Source organism: Poecilia formosa, unplaced genomic scaffold (genome assembly GCF_000485575.1).
Source record: "Poecilia formosa unplaced genomic scaffold, Poecilia_formosa-5.1.2 Scaffold31, whole genome shotgun sequence".
Classification (NCBI taxonomy): Eukaryota; Metazoa; Chordata; class Actinopteri; order Cyprinodontiformes; family Poeciliidae; genus Poecilia; species Poecilia formosa.
The window spans coordinates 3,115,472-3,131,612 of record NW_006799970.1 but is presented as its reverse complement, the minus strand read 5'-3'; the positions used below and the strand labels follow the sequence as shown (position 1 = coordinate 3,131,612).

General features: G+C 41.6%; 1 protein-coding gene across 6 annotated transcripts in view; it reads right to left on the bottom strand.

The window, feature by feature from the left end:
- Positions 1 to 16,141, bottom strand: part of cux1b (cut-like homeobox 1b) — a 105,804-nt gene that overhangs the window by 36,753 nt on the left and 52,910 nt on the right. For all 6 annotated transcript variants that reach the window (XM_016670210.1, XM_016670208.1, XM_007549518.2 and 3 more), the window contains exons 5-8: positions 9,958 to 10,095; positions 6,452 to 6,575; positions 3,886 to 3,962; positions 2,463 to 2,529 (exon numbers count right to left, since the gene is read on the bottom strand). In XM_016670210.1, coding sequence (XP_016525696.1) covers positions 2,463 to 2,529; positions 3,886 to 3,962; positions 6,452 to 6,575; positions 9,958 to 10,095 — 406 coding nt within the window. The remainder of the gene's footprint in view (positions 1 to 2,462; positions 2,530 to 3,885; positions 3,963 to 6,451; positions 6,576 to 9,957; positions 10,096 to 16,141) is intronic.

Below are 16,141 nucleotides of genomic sequence, written 5' to 3'. Positions count from 1 at the left end.
ACTCCGAGGACTGGGAGGGTGCAGGGTCGGAGAGGGGTTTGTGTGCGCTTTAAAGCGTTGCATTAAAATTTCAGATCACAGCACGCCACATAGTCAAGGACCCTGACTGCCTGAGGCTCACGAATGAGTGAGTGAGCGAGCAAGTGTGTGTGTATACTTTAATGTGAGTGCATGTGTGTGGATGTGGGCGGGCATGTGCTTATTAGCTTCTGTAAGCAAATGGGGCTGACTATAGGCATCCCTTTTAACAGGGTTCTTGTCTGAAATGAAAGGAAGAAACAGAAGGGGAGGGAGGAAGAAGAAGTAGTGAAGTTCTAAGAAAGAAGAGAAAGAAGTCCAAGACAGTCAGAGAAGTGGAAAAAACTAGGTGTCTCCTTGATAAACAATAACTATCGATTAGCGCCTCCACGCTGCACGCAATATCTTCATATGGCCTTTCCGCTAACACAAACACACAAGGCTGAGAGATAAAAGATAAAGTGTGGGTGGAAGAAAAAGGGAGGGAAAAAAATATTCTGAGGAAGACAGAGGAGGGATCGATCTGTTTTTAACAGCCAATCAATTTAACAACGCTGGTAATGGAGAGACACGGAATGCCACTGGACGGGGCGGCTTTTTGAAAGCGGGGCTGATTCCAGGTTGTACTTTATGCATGCACGCGGGACGCCCTTCAAGCTTTTATTAAACGCCTCGTATTTAGCAAGGGAGTTCCAGAAAAGTGCCACTTTCTCTTACGGAGCACAGATGATCAATAAAACGATAAACGTCTCGCTCCCCCCTGCCCTCTCTCTCTTTCTCCCCACCCGCCGTCCCATAAATATTATTTTTCAGCTTTTGTGGAAGGAGTCCGGACGCTCGAGTGGTTCTGGTTCCCACCGCTAACCCTGAGAGACGGCGGAGTGTGAATGTCATAAAGTGGCACTTTGCAGCGTGGAGTGCAGACATGGAAAAGCTTCTGTTCTCATCCTGCCCACCACTAGGAAATCAATAACGATGGCGGCACACATCTCTGGTAGCCGAACCCGTCTTTCAGCTCCTGTGGCTTCAGGATCCTAAAGAGAGCTGACCAGCTGACCATGATGCTGCCACCGCCATGTTTAGAGATAGGAATGGTGTTTTTTACCATGGTGTTAAGTTTTATAATCCAACCTTGCTTTGAACGTCTCCTCAACTCCTCCCCCCCGACCTGTCAAGTTACTTTTAGAAATGATTAACTTCACTGGTTACAAATGGCTCCAGCACTTTTCAGATCGTTTTTGTGAAAGTTGTTCCCACTTAGGGCTGCAACAATTATCTTAGTGATTGTTCTGTTGATTAATTGCACATTTTGCAGATTTGTCATTTAACCACGCAAGCTTTTTATTTTTAGTACAATATTGGAAATACATTAAATAAACAACCGAATTCCTCTTCCAAGTAAGAAAATAAAATATTTTATTCCCTAAAATGCAATAACAGCATTACTTTAGCAAACGACTGACGGATCTGAAGCTAAAACAATACGTCAATGTGAAGATTTCAGCCATTTCTGCTTGATTTATCAAGAGTTTAGGTTATTTTTTTTTTTTATTAAATAATTGATAAGTGGACAGTAAAAGGTGCTTAAAAGGAAATTCTAACAGAATTTGAACCAGGTGACGCTAAAACTGCCACTTGAGTAATGGAAAGAACACATTTACAGGAAAAGGAGGTTTTTTTGCATTGTAAATGCCAAACTTATACATTCTTTGCATAGCTTTGGCTTAATTACTGCTCTGAGTTTGTTGCTCTTTCAGCAAATGGCATGTCTGAGTGTGTATGCTCCAGTTAACGATTAGCCGATTACTAAATTAGTTGACTATTATTTCAACAATCGATTCATCCCGTTTAATCGTTTCACAGCCCACTAATACGACTTTTCAGCTTTCTGAAAGGAGTTTCGACACTAAAGTGGTTTCAGTTCCCATAGCTAAAACTTAGACAGTGAGGAGTCTCTCAGTGTGGATTGCAGACATGGAAAAGCAGTTTTCATCATGCCCAACACAACCAGATCAATAATGATAGATGCACACAGCTCGAGTACCTGAAGCCATCTTGTCTTTCAGGTTCTGTTAAAAGAAATAAAAAAAAAACCCGTGTGGCTCCAAGTCCGAGGCCTCAAAGCGTGCTGCCCTCCGTCTCTCCCATCCAGACGGAGCACTCTAAACTCCACGGCAAAAAACATAAATCTATTTTGATGCTCTGCCGAATCTGCAAAATGCATTACAATCCCTCTCAGTATTTACTGTGAGTGGGTAATGCTGGGATTTGGAGGCTGCTGAGCGTTGTGGGAGACATTCCAGCTGTTAGGGGAGAGAGCAGGAGGAGTTTCCAGGGAGGGAGAATCACTAAAGCAGGATGATTATGTCAAGAGCAGAATATGGAGGGCGCCAGAGGGGAAAAGTCACCCTGTAAACACACACGCAGCCCAGAGAGACACGTACTTTGCCGTGGATTCCTCGTCATACTTCGTCTTCAAATCAAAGAGCTCGGCCTGAGTTGTTTCGAGTGCTGAAAAAAATGGGTGGGAAAAAAAAGAATTAGTTGTTTTTTTCCCCCAACTGCATTTCATCTTAAAACAAAAACATAAAATTATGTTAGTTTAGCTTCTCATCCAAAAACAAGAGATGAACACAACCTTTAATTAATTTTGGTGATATTTCTATCAGATTAGGGATGCAAGTTATCAATTAATCTAAAGCTGATTGATCTTATTGATCGACTAATGCTTAATAAGCGTCCTTTTTCTTAAAAGCTTTTTCCATAACATGACGGGCTACATTTTTACAATATGTTGAATTTTAAAAATATGTATTTTATTATTATGTTGTGTCAGTTGTATCAAATACTGACTGAGTAAACAGAAAAGTGTGTTGTTTTTTTTCCCAGATTAACTTAGACCTATTTATAAAATGTAACAAAACAGGTACCTCTTAGGCTGCTGAGCAGAAAAAAATGAAAGATGAAAAGAAAAAAATATGTAAATCAGAGAGATATTCATACAAGTAGCTCCCTGCCATCTGTGGTTGCTCTTGGAAGAATCTTAAAGCTTCGCTCTATGAAGTGCATAAACTCACAACTGCCCTCAAAATCAACCTTCATCGTGTCTTTTATCATCAAGTAATTTTTCTGCGGTAATGCTGCCCACTTTTAGCGCATCAGTAATTTTTGAATGAGAAGTTGACGCAGCACCGTCATGTGGCTCAGCTAAATGAGCGCTGTTACGGTTATAACTTCTGGAGCGTTTAGATTTCAAAACAGAATCATATAAAATGCATTTTGTGTCCCACGCCGGACTTTTATGGGACCGTTTCTCTTTCCCGTTCAGAGGTGGTGCCGCCATCTTTATTCCTCACTGATTCTGCCTAAGGATGACCAGTGGCGCCCTCTGCTGGATGGCGGACAAACTTATATCACTACAATCAGGTCTCAAGGGATTAAATCGTCGAATGGAACTCATTTTAATTTAATAAACCATAAGTCAATTAATTATTGACATCCCGATGCCAGACATTTATGTGCTAATTTAAGTCAGGTATTTGCCTCTTCTGACATTACCTTCAACCTTCTGAACACAAACGCAGTCCAGATTAAAGTGAAGCAGAAAATGAACAGAGAACCAGTCTATCAGAATTGGTCAATTTTCAGCTTGGATTGGACCTGAACAGTAAAAATTTGAAACTCAAAGATCATTTTCCAGTCAGCGAGTGTTTCATATTTGAGTGCAACCAGGTCATGGTGACAGCATTTTCTTCTTGTGGCATTGGGTCGGTTACAGAGTGAAGGAGACACAAAGTGAGCTTTTCTTAGTGTCAGAAAGGGGCTCAAAATGAAGTCAGTGGAAGCCCAGAGAGGTGGGCCAGGTACCTGTCTGCAGGGACTGCGCCTTGTGTTCAGCCTCTTTCAACCTTGAAGACATGGAGTCCTGACTCTCCTGGAGTTTCCTAAAGAGGTGCGAAAAACAGAGCAGGAAGCACAAAGTCGCAGTTAAGAGATAGTGAGTCAGTCATTCTCGGGTTCACACTTGGTGGAAAATGCAACCATTCCTCTATTTTCCCACCATTTCTGAAGAGTTTTTCCCCACTAAAAACCCTCCACAACACAACCCACTCCTCATTAAGCAGCCCTATTAGGCAGGAATGTCTGGCCACTGGGGCACGCTGCACCCAGGGGGTGGGGTGGGGGCGGGGGGGCCGCAATGGCTGACTCAGAAGGTGGTGGGGGGGAGGGCAGAAACCACAGGGATAAAATAGATTCATTCTTAGCACATAAAAAGTTGGGCTCTGCTGAGAAATTGCCGCTGCGTGTAAAAACATCAATAATCCAGCACAAATACGGCCTTTATGACACCCTTTGATGCGCCCCCCCTCCTCTCCGCCAATCTGTCTCTCCTGTCATCTCTATTTTTCTGCCCTCTACTTCAGCCTTTCATCTCCGTCTCTCTCCTTCACTCGCTCCTTCGCGGCATAAAATGCATCAGGAGGTGCCATCCATTTACCAGCCCTCTCAGACACAGGAAGTCGGCTCTCTGCAGACAGGAAGGGGCCTATAAAACTCTGACGTACAGGAAACGCAGTCGGACAATTGATCTTCGACTGCAAGCCTAGAAATCTTTAACACACCTTCGGAACGTAAACAAGGTGATTGACAAGGGGAAAATATGGGCTTTATGGAGCTTCATTATGTAAACAAACCCTTGTTTAGGTCGACATAGTCCACCTTCAGATAACTGGGTCAGCTGTTTATTATACCTCTTCCATGAGTTTGACTTCTCGTTATTAAAGCTTTTTTACAACTATGAGTCTTGCTCAAAATTATGAAATACTAAGAGTCTTTGGATTTACATAACAGTACATGTGTATTATTTACAAAACAAATTAAATTCAAAACATAACTGTATGCTTTAATGAAGACAGAAAAGCAAAAATGATTTAGTGTGACATTTCTGTCTTTCTTGTAAACCAGGGAATAAGGTGGTGTCGTTTTGTTAGCTAATTAGCACAGCAACAAGTGGGGGCAGTACGGTGGTGCCTAAGCTTCAAACATTCAGAGAAAACTCTGGTCACTTTCTTGATCTTTTTGATCGATTTATAACGGACTGTCTAAAGAGACACTTGTTGCCTCAAAGAACTTAGCAATACATATCAAATTAGACCAACAGAAGAAAATTAATGGCTTATAATCAAAACCAAAAGAGAAAAAAAAGGTCAGGAAGTTTTCCGCAAAGTCCCAGAAAACAAGTTTTCAACCTCGACACATTTAGCGATGGAGTGAACGTGGAGAGGGAGTTTGTTCTATAAAATGTCAGCCCCGTCCTAAATGAGCGACGTTACCTTTAGGTCAGAACAGAGGGAAGCAGCTGACCAGCTGAACTCAGAGCCACCTGGACTCGGAGAACAAGGCAGTGCTTTGAATCACTCAATCTTTAACTCAGTTAAACCAGAGCGTTCCACTTAGTCATAAACAGATGTCACTTCCGCCTCATAGGGGGCGATAAAGCACTGGCTTGTTCTCTGTCAGCGCCGTGTACAAGAACACGGTGATTTCTCACAGGAAGTCGGTTAAGTTTTTGTATCCTTGCGGTTCCTGAAAGATAAATTATCTTCAGCTCTCCTCCCTCCAGATGGACGGAGGACAGACGTATCTCTGCACAACATGCGTCTTAAACTGAACCATTTTTTTTTCCTTTTCCCCGTTTGGCTCGTGATCTGACTGTGTTTATTTTATTTTATTTTTTTTATCTGCTGTAGTTGGGTGTGACCCATTTGAATGAAAATAATGTTGAAAGTAACAAAAGTGTCAGAGGGGAGTCCTACCGGACGTTAGTGGTCAGGTACGGCTGATAACGTTTCTTCCACACACCCCTTAACTGCTTAACTGAACTTTAAACATTTAGGTTGCAGGGATCAATGGCCTCTGCTGTCCGTGCGCCTCGGCACGGTGGAACAACATGATTATTTTCAATGCAATATTCATAGCAAGAGGGGAAAAAAGCATAAATTAGAGTCTCAAAGAAAACATCTTTTAAAGAGCAGATGCTGACCTATGGATATTTTCTGAAAGGGCTTGCTGGGGGCAACAGCCCAGGGCTCCAACTTTTGGGGGTGGCCCTAAAGGTTTATTTTGTTTGCTTTGTTTTTAATTAATGAATGATGAATGTTTTGTAAGTAAGTAGGTAAGTAAGAAAGTAACATTTGATTAACTGCATCATCTCAGTTCCTTTAAAACTGTTCAAAAATACAACCCGATGTTTTGGTAGACATCTGGGAACAAGTGGTTCATAAGTGAGCTTTGTTTATTAGTTCCTCTAAATATTCTTTGCAGTAATCCTTCAAAGTGTTGATAATTCTGTCTGAGGGCCACAGCGTCCCAGAGAACTAAAATAACCTCATAATAAAGACACAATTATCAGCAGTCAAACTGTTTATCATACCTCTCCTTCTCTGCATAGTCGTTGTGTAGCTGGAGCTGCTTCTCTTGGGCCAGGTTCTCAGCCTGGTTCTTCAGAGTCTGCTCGTATTCGCGGATCTTCTCCTTCAAGGCCTTGATGGTCACCTCTGAAAGGAAAGAGTCGGGGCAGAAAAAACAAGTGCTCAAACTAAAAGGAACGATTTGTAAAGTACAGCAAAAACCCAGAGCACATCCGTTTTCTAGGACGTGATAAGCGGCAGCCGTGACCATGATGTGTTTGACGGGGCATTTTGACCTTTAGGGAACAGCGCTTCATATCCACACATTCTTCTTCTTCTTGTCAGCACAGGCCGCAGACCGTAGCCCCCGTGGCTCCGGCCTAATCTTTGCATCCGCGACTGGTACCGAATATTCAGCTGCTCCCCCCAAGCCAGCAGATACGCTGTCTTCATTAGGGCCGCATTAGGACCAAAATCCCATAACCTGCCGGCTGCCGAGCTCCGTATGGGGGCTGGCTGAGATAAATCTAACACATAACTGGAGTAATAAACAGGCCTGTGTGTTCGTGTGCGTTTTTCAGAGAGAGATATAAGCGAGTGAGACAATGATATAAAGCAATGCTGCCTTTGACTGAGGGCTCTTAGCGCTCTGTGTGTGCACGTGATTTAAACTACAGCCTCACAGCTCTGACACATAATCAATACAGGAGAGTCCCCTTAGAGCCCTCTTACCCCTTAACTGCTTAACTGAACTTTAAACATTTAGGTTGCAGGGATCAATGGCCTCTGCTCTCCGTGCGCCTCGGCGTGTATGTGTGTGTTTGTGTGTGTGCGCGCGTGGAGCGAGCCACGTGTGGGTTTCAACAGGAGTGGGAGTTCCAGAGTGTGTTTTGGGGGGTTTAAATATCCCCCCGCGTCTATTGAGGCGGGAAGGAGGGATAAAGGATGAGGGAACAGAAAAATCAATGGCAGAATGGAACCCTGCCGTTATCGAGCTGTTCCAATTAACTCTCGCTGAGGAAGAGAAAAAAAAAAAGAAGAAAAAACACAGGGTTGGGGGGGATTCCAAAACATTCCCTCACTCGCTCACTCTTCCTTTTTGACTGGATTTGCAGCACTTTTATTACCGCTTCACACTCATCTCTCTGCCTTTGTCAGTTTTTCCATCTTTCTCTACCCTGAGGTAGCCCGTCGTCTTTTATTCATGAACCCTCTGCTGGCTCCCTCCACCCCCACATCTTTAAAACCTATTTGAAAATGTAGAACCTTGTACGTTTTCCTGTGTTTCTGAAATATGCATGATGCATTAAATATGTTCAAATAAGGACTTAAACCTTGAATTTGTTGTAATGTTATATATTCTTTTTTTGTTTTGTTAATACAACATGCAAAACGTAACGGGAATTTGTTTTTTCAGAACTCGTCAAGATAGATTCTGCATCTTGATCACAAAAAAACTCAGATTTTTTTCATCATTACATTTTTTGGCTTTCGTTTCAGTTACTTTTATAATTGTGACTCACAGCCAATAAAAACCCAACATTTTAAATTTCATAAAATGCTCATATTACATAAGACCAACACAAAGATCGTTATTACAGTAATGCTGATCATGGTTTGGTCATACGCCATCATGGAGAAAAATGCTGACTCAAGCTGTCCAGGAGACCGTTCCTTCCTTTCACAAGAAAGATGAGACACAAAAGGTCACTGCTAAAGGCACTGCCTCGTTTCCAAGCACACTATTGGAAAGTTTAGTGGAAGGAAAAAGTATGGTAGACGAAAAAAAATGCACAGGAATGCAAAAAAATTGCAGCGTTGTCAAAGCCCATTCAACGGTTTGGGTGGTTGGCAGGGCCAAGACCCTCCTCCTGGCTCTGATTGGCTGTTTCTGACAGAGCAGTGTATTTGTGCAAGTTTCTGTAGGAACTTGTCTTTTATCCCCACAGCTTATCCATCTCATGTGATGCTGTCATGACAGAGTGAAAGTGTTAAGAAATATGGAGCAACCTTTTTATAAATGCTGCATACTACAGCTTTTGCATTTATATAGAAATTAAGATCCCAAAGTCTGGAGGAAGAGCAAAGAGGCAAAGAATCCAAGCTGCTGGAGGTCCAAGTGTGTCGTTTCCACAGCCTGCCATGTCCTCTGCCCCAGTTGGTACCCAGTGTTTCACCAAGTCCAATCAGGAACCATTAAGGCACCTGGTGCTTCCTCCTGCTGACGAGCACCATGGAGATGTTGATTTCATTCAATGCCACTTTAATAACCGTGGCATCGATGTACAAAGCTGATCACCTGGCAAATCTTTGAGGTATTGTGGAGGGGAAGATGAGCAATGAGACTCCACACTCCTGCTGTTAAAGCAGCCTCTGCGTTCTCAGCTCCACAGCAGAGCCACAGGCTGATGGCCATGCCAAGCTGCACTGATGCAGTAAAATATTTAGTGCCTGCATCTACTTCCCAGTGGGCCGACGTTTCTACACGAGATTTTAATTTTCTGGGAAGCTGACTTTTTTTTTCTCCCGCTGTAAGTTATAATCCTTAAATTTATAACATTTTATAGAAGAAGATAAAAAAAACACTTGTGTAACTGTTAAAATTCCTTTGATGCAAAATTGCCTAAATTTATATAATGTAGAAGACATGATTCATATTTGTTATATACAAAAGGGATCTATGTTGGGAAATGACCCAATAAAATTTACAATAAAATGTAAATGTGAGGGGAAAAATGAGAAAAGGTTTACGAGTCGATTTGTAAAGGGAACTAAAGTTACTTGGCCTCACATGATCATCAGAGTGACTTATTTTGAACTAACAGAAGTAAAGGTGTGCATTTATCGCATCGTCACAACGAATTTATCATTTTTTGTGATAAATTTCTTATTCTGTTTTATCATTGTCATGATAAATTTCAATTATTGAAGTTTAAATCCCACCAAAACTGTCTGTATAGATGGTATTGTTATTTTTGCTATTTTCTCCACTGCTTGTTCAATGGGAGTATCATTAAATATTAATTAATTTGAAAATATGATGAAGTGCAGTTGCTATGTGCAGTTTAGTGACAGAAATCACACTTTTTTTTTATGTGACTGGTGTCCTAAAGCAGCGCATCACAGATGGATTTGTTTGTGTTTGTGGGGTTATAATTGCTGTTTCATGCAGCGACAGTCATATGGTTACCTAAAAGGGAAGTAATAAATAGTTCTTATTGTCACTTTCATCGCTATCACAATAGCATCACAAACTATTGTGATACTACAAAACTTAAAGTCTGTATCCCCCGACTCCAAACAAGAGGACCAGTTAAATTTTCTCAGAACCCAGAGAGACACTTCAAATGAACAGAATATTCACCAAGTTAAGACTTACTTCTCTGTTGAGCAACTAACTAATTTTCTTTTTAAAAAATGTCACAGCATGAAGCAAAAACCCGAGTCATTTTGATTGGTTTCGGCTACCTCGTTGTCCCCCTGTAGGTTAACAACATCCTCTCTGTTTGCCCCCACCTCCCCCTCTAACCTTGGTTTTTAACTTCTGCAAACTCTTTGTTGTAGTCCTCCAGTGTCTCTCGTAGCTTGGTGTTCTCTGTCTCAATGTCGTGCATCCTCTGGAGCTTCAGCTGCAGCTGCTGAGCCAGCTCCAGCACAGGTACAGGGTCTGAGGGGGAGGGAAAAAAAGAAAAAAAAAAAAAAAAAAAGACAAAATGAATTAAAAAAAAAACACACTCCATGTTAACACACTCCAAAACAGATCAGACAAGCAAGGGCGGCGAGGTGGCCGAGTGTGTTTAGAATAACTGCAGTCAAGGCCGTCTGAGAGCGAGCGTTTGAACTGCTGATGCGTCCTTGGGCAAGGCAATGAATCTTACAAGCTTAAGGACAAATGTTTGAAGCTGAACCCTGACCTCTGATCTCTGTGGAAAGTGACTGATTGGAGGAAGAAGTGAAACACAAACATAATTAGAAGAAACCCTTTGATAAGGGAGAATGTACTTTCAGTCATTAGCGCACAGAATACAGCTGTACTGGTAAAAGAAATGGATCTATACACAGTCATGTAAATAAATTAAGAAATTCTGTATTCGTTCTCCAGTAGTTTAATCTCTTTCGGCGTTGTTTTATCATTTTGTGATGGCTTTTTTGTTATTTCACTGCATTTTCATGTAGGCTACTTAAACTACATTAAAAGCCATTCGTGTAATGTTGTCAATCTACTGAGCGCAGATTCTCCTTCATGGTGTTTTTCACAGAGATTCAGCAGCAGCAGCAGAAAACACCGACAGTCATGGAAACCAAAGGAGCACCAACCATCACTCAAATTAAGCCAGTAATGTTTTAAAACTACAGCGGGTGAACTATGAGCTAGCTGTCGAGGTAATCCCAAAGAAAATAAAAGCAAATAGATCATGTCCAGTTTGCTTGAAATGTTTGTGTCAAATATGTTGACAACATGATTATTTTCACTCAGGGTTACTGCACTGGAAAACTTCCCAACGATTCACTGTCATTTTTATGTAAAAGGCAAATATTTGTACAGCAGGAAGGTTTTCAATGTGGTATCAACAAACGACAACAGCAAAGAAAGAAGGATAAGGGACACAAAGAAGAACAGGATGTAGGACACAAGAGTTTAGATCAGGCCTGAATAAATGAGACCAACCCAACCCGAGCCCATAGACATTGTGCTGGAGCCTCTTCCAACCCGACTAATTAACTCTAATTAGAGAGCCAAGCCCGAAGTAAACCTGATCTATTACTTTAAACTGCAACCAGATTAAAATCCTTCCAGACCTCCGACTTTGCACTCTGCTTCCTTATTAGCGTAATTTCCCCCGTTTTTAGCGTATGTGTAACCTGTTCCAGCTCCATCTTGTTGCTTGTTGTGACCGCAGGGTGAGTCAACAGCAAATGATCTGGGATGTGTGACGGACAGGAGCAGGGCGGGGCCACGTGGGCATGCAGGGAGGAAGCTGCGCTCGCTACAGTCTGATTAGCTTCTGCACCTCACTTTGATTCCTGACCAGGCTGAACTGACCGCCCTTCTATTCAGACTAGAATAAGTAGATTAAAACATGTTTATGTTGTCCATTCTCCTTTAGGTTTTTCTGTGCTGGAACAGGTCGGGTCGGCCTATTGATCTGAACTCTACAAGAAAGGAAGGATAAAAGAAGACTGGAAAGACATTGAAGGAAGAAAAGATGTGATGAAAGACAGAGAGATGGGATTGAAATAGCTGAAGCAGGACACAAGACGGACAAAAAATGGGATGACATAAGGGTGGAAGAAAGGAAGGTTATAAGGAAGGAAGCAAAGACAGAATAGGGAAAAATAATATACATAAGTAAAAGAAGAAAAAAAATGGAAGACCATGAAAAAGGGAGCAAAGAATGAAGAACACTAGGAAGGAAAAAGTGAGGAGGGAAGGTGGGACATATAAGGGAGTATGGAAGAACACGAGGAATTTAGAGGAAGAAAAAACAAGAGGATGAAAAAATGGGACAGAAAGTGAGAACAGAAGTCAGGACACATTTAGACAAGGTATGAGAATTAAAACCTGAAAATGCTACTTTTTTTAAGGAGAATTAATGACTTTTTCCACACCTATTCAAACTTGGAAAATAATCATAAAAAAACATTTTCCCCCAGGGGAAAAAAAGCAAAAGCAAAACTTCTCCAGGCTGTGAAGGAACCCTGATTTTACTGAGCACAGCCAACCTAGCATTGACCTTAAATGAGCATGAAAGTGGAACGTTGTTTAATATGAAACTCCTTTGATTGGCAAGAGACACCAACAACTAAATTAAACGGTAAACCCAACAAATACATTCCCGTAAAATTTTAAACAGCAATAACTCCCAACGGTTTACTCTAGACATGCAACAATCCAACATTAACATCTGTATTGATCTCAATATTGAAAGAAAATTCTAGATCAGGTATCACTGACAATGTACCCGATACATAAGGGCAGATCTACTCAGTTTAATTCTAAGCTTTCAGCTCGGAGCGATGCCATGCTGTATTATTTATTCAACGTTATATTTAGAATTACCTTTGTCAGTTTAAGTTTTTTACAAGTTATTTTACATTGGCTGTTATTCTCCTAATTGCACTGACTGAACAAATTAAAGCTGTGTTGCTTTTAAATCTTTGACCAAGCTTGTGAAATGTGCCGTAGTGGTGCAGAGTTATAAAATAAATGTGTAATTCAGTACATTTATGACTGTGCTTGGGGGAAAAAAAATATAATAATTTCAGTTAATTCAGCACCGTTTTACTGTGCTAAACCTCAAATATCTGTACTGGCATCAGAAGTGAAAAAAGTGGCTTTCCAGCCAAGTTTTCTTAATCGCTATCCTTCAACAGCCGTAATATTTTTAATCGATACATTGCTAATGATGTAATATTTATAAAAGTTAAAATCGAGGCTTGCTGTAAATACGAAACTGAACGACGCGTCACAGTTAGCCGCCGCGCCCCTGACCCCGTGCGAACAAACTTTCTCCGTTAGGTCTAATCAACAATGGCCTTTAAGAGGAAACTGTTGAGCTTTGTCATAAACATTGGCTTCGTATTAGCGGGGATCTAACACAACGATGGCTGACACAGCAGGAGAATTGGATAACAGACGCAAAGCGAGGCAGACAGACAGCAACACAGATTAGACACATTAACGAGAGATTACTGGCTGTGATCAGTTAAAGTGTTCGCTGCGATGCATCTTGAAAGCGAGAGGAAAGGCGAAACATGGCAGCAGACAGTTGGACAAAGCAAAGCTGTAAAAAAAAAAAAAAAAGAAAGAAAAAAAAACAGGCAGCGAGAACTGTAAATAAGAGATTAGAGACACGGAGACAGAAGGAAGAAAGGCAACTTTTCTGGAGGCATTTTACCAACAACCCTGGAAAACACACAGCAGGGTTAACTGTCAGTGTGATGAAGAGAGCTCTGTCAGTCAGGCCAATCACATCTGATTGGTGCTCATGGGTGGCAGACTGGTGACAGGCAGCCAAGAGACGCAGGCAACGCTCATCAGCATGCCAGCTAAAAGAGCAGTTTATGCGTGCGTGTGTGTGTGTGTGTGTGTGTGTGTTTGTTGTACAGATAAGAGGAACTGACAGCTTACAGCTGGGGGTAAGAGCCGTGTATGTGTATGTGTGTGTGTGTCTCTTGTGTCTGACGCAGTTAGATATCTTAACTATGCTAATGAGAGATCAGCAGAGAGCGATTGGGGAATTTCATGCTGATTTTGTGCCGTCAAGGTGACACACCACGCAGGGTTGAGCTCCGACACGCACACGTGCGCGTGCGCACGCTCACTCGCTCACACAAGTTGGAGTCTCAAACAAACAAATACTAAGTAACATAACAGTATGCTCTGAATATAGACTCCTATCTACTTTTGTGCCCTTGAAAATTAACTTTCCCTCTCCCGTTTATCAAAGTTTTGTCCTTCACAGAGACGCCGTCCCTCCCCGACCGGTTAAAGACAGCTTGACTCGTGGGCCGCTGGTGCTGAGCGCTCTCACCAGACACCTTTAATCTAAACCAGAGCACGCTGGGATGACTGTCCAGGCCTTCAAGCTGACAGAAGGCAGAAGAAAACACACTGTTTCCTCTTTCAAGACTGCTGCATTAGTCAGGCTGCTCTGTGTCTCTGTGCATGTGCGCATCAGGCATTACATCATTGTCTCGCTGCAAGTTAAGAATAGCCCCGTCAGAGCCGGCGCTGACTTATTGGGAGCAGTACAATCCAAAGATATTACTGTAGGTCTATCCGTGTGGGAATACGGTGACCTCCTTACGTTATAGATGAACTCGACTCCTTTCTCGTTCCTACATACCGGGGCCCTCCAGGACTTCTGCGCAGCTGAAAACCTCCAACCAGCAGCGCTATGCAGACGCTACCGTCGTTTTTCTCTGCCTCAGTGTATGAAACGTGACTGGTTTTATTTTATTTTTTTTCTTCTGTGCGTGCGTTTCGCCGCAGCCAATCCGGGGCCGTACTTGTCATCAATGTCAGGATGCACCTTCTGTTAAGACCATCTTAAAGCTACACCCGTGGGATTAGGCCTTGTAAGGATGTATTACGGAATCACACACACACACACACACACAAAGCTGAAAAACGAGACGGCATTAGAGCGGACTGGGCATGGGCCGGTTAAACCTCGAAAATGTTCCAACCTGATTGATGCCCAGCTGTTCAGAAACGTAAAAATATCAGATCTATTTCCAATCAGTAAACCCACTATATATCTAAGAGCAGTAAGATGATAACCCTCTTCAGTGTGGACGCTGTTTCCGTGTGAAGACTTTTCCACTAAAGCTGTCTTCTTCAAACTGCGCCCCCTAATGGTCCACAAGGTACTACATGTAAACGAACAGTTATTTGTTGTAATGTGAGCTCAAAGTGAAATGTGTGCAGTTAGCTCATCAAATAACTGAAAATAATAAATCGATAAGTGGCTTAAGACTGGATTATCATTTTAACATGGAACTCTTTGCCTTGATAAAACTTAAAAGAGCTTACACAATAAAATACTACTGATCTTTGAAAGGAGGAATGTATGTCTACAGGCGTATGTCTCAGTTTCTCAGTGTGAATTACACAATAGCAGGCCACCAGCACGCACATATACCCTTCGCAAAAAAGTAGTTAATTCAATCAGGGCATTAAGGTACTAACATTTTCATTTCAGGCTGTATATTTTAAGCTGTTGTGTTACTGCGAGGGCAATTTCAAGTTCGGCGGTCCGTGAGTGTTTGCTAAATGGGTTAAGTGGTCCTCAGCCTGGAAAAGTTTGAGAAACACCGCTCTAAAGTGATTTCAGTGCTCACTCAGGGCTTGTTCTCAACTGGTTCTGCAAAATCACCCGTTTCCTTTCCCACAACCAGTCAAGTCTGTTGACTCCTGTTGATTCTCCATGTTTTATGCCGTTTTTGCGAAGCAGCATAGTGCATGGAGATAGTTTAATTAGCGATATCGGAAATCCTTCCCGCCAACAGCTGTTAGACTCTATAACCATCACTGCTCCTAACAAAATCATTAAGTGTTTACATCCCTGCTGGCATATGCATCATCATCTGCTCTGCTCTTACTCATTTTTAAATATAATTTCCGCTGCTATTCCACATCTGTTTTTCTGCGCTGCTATACTCTATTGAAAATAGTTTGTCTTTTTTTAATGCTCACTATACAAGCACGTTATCTGCATTTCCGTACAAAGTGGTCCGACTCAGTTGCGCGTCTCTTGGATCATGAGTCCAACATTCTTTCTAATAATTACACAGTATTTTCTGATGCAGGATGTTACCATTATTTTTTATTGTTAAACTTGTTGCTTTATAACTTGTTTTTAACTCTTTAATAACTTTATTTTGTGTGAACTTTTACATTGGATGCTGATGTTAAACCTGATTTTTTGCCCCTTTGCTGGTCAGTAAAGGCTGTTTCTATACTATTCTTTTCTAAGTTATACTTTAACAGCATAATATCAACTGTAATAATTTTGTCTTTATCTTAATATGTTATTAAAACCTGCCAATAATCTTTTTAAATGTAATACTTAATCACAACAAAGGCTAACTTGGTTGTTTTGAAATACTTCTTCTCATGAAAAACAGAGTTAGAGTTATGGGTGTGGAATTAAAATGTCAGCAATCACTCTTGTTACAGAGATATTGCTTTAAATCTTCAAGTAGCA